Source organism: Peromyscus maniculatus, chromosome 18 (genome assembly GCF_049852395.1).
Source record: "Peromyscus maniculatus bairdii isolate BWxNUB_F1_BW_parent chromosome 18, HU_Pman_BW_mat_3.1, whole genome shotgun sequence".
Classification (NCBI taxonomy): domain Eukaryota; kingdom Metazoa; phylum Chordata; class Mammalia; order Rodentia; family Cricetidae; genus Peromyscus; species Peromyscus maniculatus.
In genome coordinates this window covers 10,930,080-10,936,100 of record NC_134869.1, presented here as the reverse complement: position 1 = coordinate 10,936,100, position 6,021 = coordinate 10,930,080, and the positions used below count along the sequence as shown (strand labels likewise).

The 6,021-nt window shown below is 34.7% G+C and overlaps 1 protein-coding gene across 13 annotated transcripts; it reads left to right on the top strand.

The window, feature by feature from the left end:
• Positions 1–1,519: 1,519 nt before the first annotated feature.
• LOC143269389 (uncharacterized) lies at positions 1,520–5,710 on the top strand. Of its 13 annotated transcripts, none has more exons than XM_076554494.1 (6): positions 1,520–1,634; positions 1,838–1,895; positions 3,036–3,071; positions 3,213–4,099; positions 4,259–4,723; positions 4,821–5,710. In XM_076554494.1, the coding sequence occupies exons 1-6, from the start codon at positions 1,601–1,603 to the stop codon at positions 4,991–4,993; spliced, it is 1,653 nt and encodes a 550-aa protein (XP_076410609.1). In that variant the 5' UTR covers positions 1,520–1,600; the 3' UTR covers positions 4,994–5,710. The 13 variants fall into 13 exon arrangements, with proteins under 13 accessions (XP_076410609.1, XP_076410613.1, XP_076410615.1 ...); XM_076554498.1 differs by having other exon boundaries at positions 3,036–3,081; positions 3,241–4,015; positions 4,259–4,720; positions 4,800–5,710; XM_076554500.1 differs by lacking the exon at positions 3,036–3,071 and having other exon boundaries at positions 3,279–3,530; positions 3,699–4,118; positions 4,371–4,693; positions 4,859–5,095.
• The last annotated feature ends 311 nt before the right edge of the window (positions 5,711–6,021 follow it).

Genomic DNA, 6,021 nt, shown 5'->3' with positions numbered 1-6,021 from the left:
GAGACTTTCTGAGGAAAAACAGCATTTGTTTACTCTTTTTGATCTTAGAAGCTTGTTTCTCCTCAGTTTTTGGCATACATGTGTTTTCCAGTTGTTACTATCACCAATGTTTGCATTGTTGCTATTTAAGTTATTGACATTGTTGATACATTGTCTTTTGGTTTTTAAACCTTCTCATATATTATTGTGTGTGTCCTAGTTACTTCCAGCTGTCAACATACAAAGTCTATCGTCATCTGTGGGGACTTAGTTGAAGATGTAACCCATCAGAATGGCTGGGTGCTATGTCTTTGAGAGATTTTGTTGATTGCTGATTGATGTATGAAAGCCCTTTCAGTGATGGTACAATATCTGTAAGAAAGTTGGCTTGGGCTGGATAAGAGAGCTAGCTGAGCATGACACAATGACCAAGTAACAGAGAAAGCTACTAAACAATAGTTTAGTTAAATGACTTTTACCTTTATTTGCTAGCTTGAATTTCTATTCTAAGTTCCCACAATGATGGATTGTAACATGGCAGAATCAGCCAAATAAACCCATTCATTACCTGTGGAGCTTTTGGGTAGATAACTCAATCACAACAAGAAACAAGATAGAACATAATGTGGTACACCAAAAGTGATTTTGTTCCTGCAAAGGACAAGGAAATGATGACTTGGCAAAAGGTTAAATATATTCATCCAGATTTACAAACACACTCAGACTCTCCCATGTAAGTACTGGCAATTGGGCCCACTTATATGCAAGATCAACAAGTACTCTTAACTTCTGAGCTATCTCTCTTGTACTGTGTTGATTATTTATGATCAACATTTATGTTGCTAATGGTTTCATCTGTCTATTTGTAACTGTTTAGATCCATAGTTCCTTTTGGTAAAATTTATTAAGGTTACCATTTAAACTGAAGGAATTCAGGTATCTAGTAAATGAATGCAGAACTCAAGCAATTATGTATTTCTTTGTAGAAACTTCATTTAAAAAAACCTCTGAGTTCTTCCTATCATTTTTGTTTGTTTGATTGGTTTTTGCAGAGGAGAAAGGATCTCAATTTTTACTTCTTGCTCTCCTAGAACTGATTGCATATAGGTTAGCTTTCAACTTAGATGCGGATATACATGCCTCCTTTATCTTCATGCTGGTATTAAAGGCATGAGTCAATACACTCAGCTTGCTCATCTTTTTTTGTATTTAGTAACTATTCATACAGTTTCTCTAACATGTAGTCAGTAATGATGATGGGTTATCTTGTCACTCTATCTGGTAATATGTATTCTCTTACAAGGTGATATCCCATTCAAAGCATTCAGAAATGATAGAGGTAAATTCCCAATTTCCTTCTAAAGTGGCTAAATGATAATATTATTATATTTCTATCATAGAATAAGTGTTTGAAACACCAGAATTATTATGACTATATTTTTAAAGAAGCCTGCATTTACAATTATGCCAGTATCATATACATGTCTTGTATGCATGGGCATGACACATTTATGTATGCAAATTTTAGGATCCAGTAACCTATAATGATGTGCATGTCAACTTCACTCATGAAGAGTGGGCTTTGCTGGATCCTTCCCAGAAGAATCTCTACAAAGATGTGATGGTGGAAACTTACAGAAACCTCACTGTTATAGGTAATACCGTACATTTTCCTTCATATTTTAAAATAAGGGGACAACTAGTTCCTGGTTATAGATACTCTTCTGTAATTTGATTGAGTCTGAGGAAGAATGAGGTGAAGATATTAAGCATGGTTTTAAGGATTATTGAAGGGAGTTACTTTAATTTTGCACAATTTCCAATAACATTTCATATATTTCCTGGTAAAATATTCTAGGGTTCAAGTGGGAAGATAATATTGAAGAGCACTGTCAAAGTTTTCGAAGACATGGAAGGTAATTTTCATGTGCAACTTGATACAAATGTTCCTCTGGAGATATTTTAATGTATCTGTTACTTTTAAATAATCAGATCAGTATAAATAATTACAGTTTAAAGTACATTGATGATCATTAAATGATTTCAATACCATATACCTCAGTGGTAAGTGAATTGTGTTTTCATGTCATTCTTTGAAGAATGAAGACAAGGAATCAATGCCTTAACAGATATCACCATTAGAATCATAGTTCCATCACAGCTATGATGTAGAACTGACTATCCATTTAGTTTCCTACTATTTATATTACAAAAGTTATGCTCATTAAATATGTAATAAGATTATGTCCAAAACCTTCTAACAAGCAAACAGTTCATAGTAAAATATTGTACTTATATATTTGTTCTGACTTTGCTAAATTTAATGAGAAGAGTAGTTAGAGTCAAAAGTTAATGTGGGGGTTGGTTGTTGTGGAGGAAACTTAATCCCCATACCACATGTTGATGAAGAACAGAAAGTCCACCTGTAAATGAAATGTGGAAATCTTTTAGTTGTTATTCTTCCTTTAATAGCTATATCATATGTCACTTTGAAAATAAGAACATAGGGACATGGAAAGAAGCAATATACATTTCTCTATCTCAGAACAATTAGAATATATGTAGTAATCCCCATGTTGAGTAGACTTGTTGAATGTGATACAAATTTACAAAAGAATGATTTTTCAGCTTCATTGGTTAATCCAGCAACAAACACACTGCAGTGAATGCCAGGATTGTGTAAATGCTTGTGTTTGTCCTGGTTCACTTTGGAAATATAGCAGGACTCACAGTATAGGAAAATTTGTTAATGGAAGAAGTGAGATAAAGGTCTGAATTCATCCAGTTCTCTTCAATGGTGTAAAAAATCTCATAGAGAAACAGATGCCATCAATATGAGCCAGGTAATGAAGGTTCTTACTATCACAGGAATCTTCAAATATGCAAAACAGTCCTTAATGAAGGGGAAAACCTAAGTGTAACTAATGAGCTAAAATCTTAAGATCTTATTTATCTTTATATTTAGAGCAAATTGTAAAATAAATGCATATAGATATACAGATTTGACATTGTAATGAATGTGGTAAATCTTTCATATGCACTAAATTTCCTCTCAGGCATGAAAGAAGTCATACTACAGAGAAGCCTTCTGAGTATGCTCAATGTGTTAAAGCCTTTGAATGTAGGAGTCTTCTCCCAAAGCATAAAAGAACACATACTGGAAATACACCATATGAATGTAATCAATATTTTAAAACCTTTGCATGTTCCAGTCATCCTCAAAGGCAGGAAAGAAGACATACATACTATAAATGTAATCTTTGTGGTAAAGCCTTTTTATGTCACAGTCATCTTCAAAGGCATAAAAGAAATCATACTGGAGAGAAACCCTATGAATGTAATCAGTGTGGTAAAGCCTTTTCATGTCAGAGTAATCTTCAAAGTCATAAAAGAACACATACTGGAGAGAAACTCTATGATTGTAATCAGTGTGGCAAAGCCTTTACATATCACTGTGATCTTAAAAGGCATAAAAGAACACATACTGGAGAGAAACCCTATGAATGTAATCAGTGTGGTAAAGCCTTTTTATGTCAGCGTTACCTTCAAAGGCATAAAAGAACACATACTAGAGAGAAGCCCTATGGATGTACTCAGTGTGGCAAAGCGTTTTCATATCACTGTGATCTTCAAACGCATAAGAGAACACATACTGCAGAGAAACCTCATCAATGTAATCATTGTGGTAAAGCCTTTTCATATCAGAGTATTCTTCGAAGGCATAAAAGAACACATACTGGGGAGAAACCCTTTGAATGTAATCAGTGTGGTAAAGCCTTTTTATGTCACAGTCATCTTCAAAGGCATAAAAGAACACATACTGGAGAAAAACCCTATGAATGTAATCAGTGTGGTAAAGCCTTTTCATGTCACAGTCATCTTCAAAGGCATAAAAGAACACATACTGGAGAGAAACCCTATGAATGTAATCAGTGTGGTAAAGCCTTTTCATGTCAAAGTATTCTTCGAAGGCATAAAAGAACACATACCGGAGAGAAGCCCTATGAATGTAATGAGTGTGGTAAAGCCTTTACATGTCATAGTTATCTTCAATGTCATAAAAGAACACATACTGGAGATAAACCCTATGAATGTAATCAGTGTGGTAAAGCCTTTTTATGTCAGCGTTATCTTCGAAGGCATAAAAGAACACATACTAGAGAGAAGACCTATGGATGTACTCAGTTTTGCAAAGCGTTTTCATATCACTGTGATCTTCAAACACATAAAAGAACACATACTGCAGAGAAACCTCATCAATGTAATCATTGTGGTAAAGCCTTTTCATATCAGAGTATTCTTCGAAGGCATAAAAGAACACATACTGGGGAGAAACCCTTTGAATGTAATCAGTGTGGTAAAACCTTTTTATGTCAGCGTTACCTTCAAAGGCATAAAAGAACACATACTGGAGAAAAACCCTATGAATGTAATCAGTGTGGTAAAGCCTTTTCATGTCACAGTCATCTTCAAAGGCATAAAAGAACACATACTGGAGAGAAACCCTATGAATGTAATCAGTGTGGTAAAGCCTTTTCATGTCAGAGTATTCTTCGAAGGCATAAAAGAACACATACTGGAGAGAAGCCCTATGAATGTAATGAGTGTGGTAAAGCCTTTACATGTCATAGTTATCTTCAAAGTCATAAAAGAACACATACTGGAGAGAAACCCTATGAATGTAATCAATGTGGTAAAGCCTTTTCATGTCAGCGTTATCTTCGAAGGCATAAAAGAACACATACAGGAGAGAAATCTTCTATAAGTAATCATTGTGGTAAAGTCTTTTTATGTCATAATTATCTTCAAAGGCATAAAAGAACACATACTGGAGAAAAACCCTATGAATATAATCAGTGTGGTAAAGCCTTTGCAGAAGACAGTTATCTCCAAGTACATGAAAGTACACATGCTGAAGAGAAACTCTATGAATGTAATCAATGTGGTAAAGTCTTTGTATGACACAGTCAACTTCTCAGGCATCCAATTATACATACTGGAAAGAAACCCATGAGAACACAGGCAATACATAACAGCACAGCAGTAAACCCCAAAGAAGAGAAGCATACAAAGTAACACAAAATAATATCAGGAATGAACCTCCACTGGTTGTTAATATTCCTTAATATCAATGGACTAAATTCACCTATAAAAAGACAGAGGGTAACAGGATGGATACAAAAGCAAGACCCATGTTTCTGCTCCATACAAGAATCACACCTCAAATTCAAAGATAGATACTATCTAAGAATATAAGGCTGGGAAAAGTGTTTGCAATCATATGGTCTTAAGCATGCAGTTGTAGCCATCCTAGTCTCTAGCAAAATAGATTCAAGCTAAAATCAATGAAAAGAGATCAAGAATGTCATTAAATACTCACCACCAAGATGATGTTTCAATTCTGAACATTTATGTCCCAAACACTAGGGCAACCACAAATGTGATAGAAACATTACTAAAGGTTAAACCACATAAAACCCCACACATTAATAGTGGGAGACTTCAACACCCCACTCTAACCACTGGACAGATCTAAAAAAATCAAAATTTAACAGAGAAATAGAGGACTTAACTGATGTTATGACTCAAATGAACTTAATCCATATCTACAGAACATTCCATCCTAACAAAGAAGAATATACCTTCTTCTCAGCATCCCATGAAGCCTTCTCTAAAATCAACCACATTCTTGGCCACAAAGCAGATCTCAACACATACAAAAAAAATTGGAATAACCTCCTGTGTTCTATCAGACCACCATCATGTAAAGTTAGATTTCAACAACAGCAAAAACTACAGAAAACCTACAATCTAATGGAAACTGAATAATGATCAACTGAATCACCAATGGGTCAAGGAAGAAATAAAGAAAGAAATTAAAGACTTCCTAGAGATCAATGAAAATGAATAAACCACATACCCGAACTTCTAGGACACTATGAAAGCAGTTCTAGGAGGGAAATTCATAGCACTAAATGCCCACATAAAGAAGTTGGAGAAATCTCACACTAGTGGCTTAACAGCACACTTGAAATCTCTAGA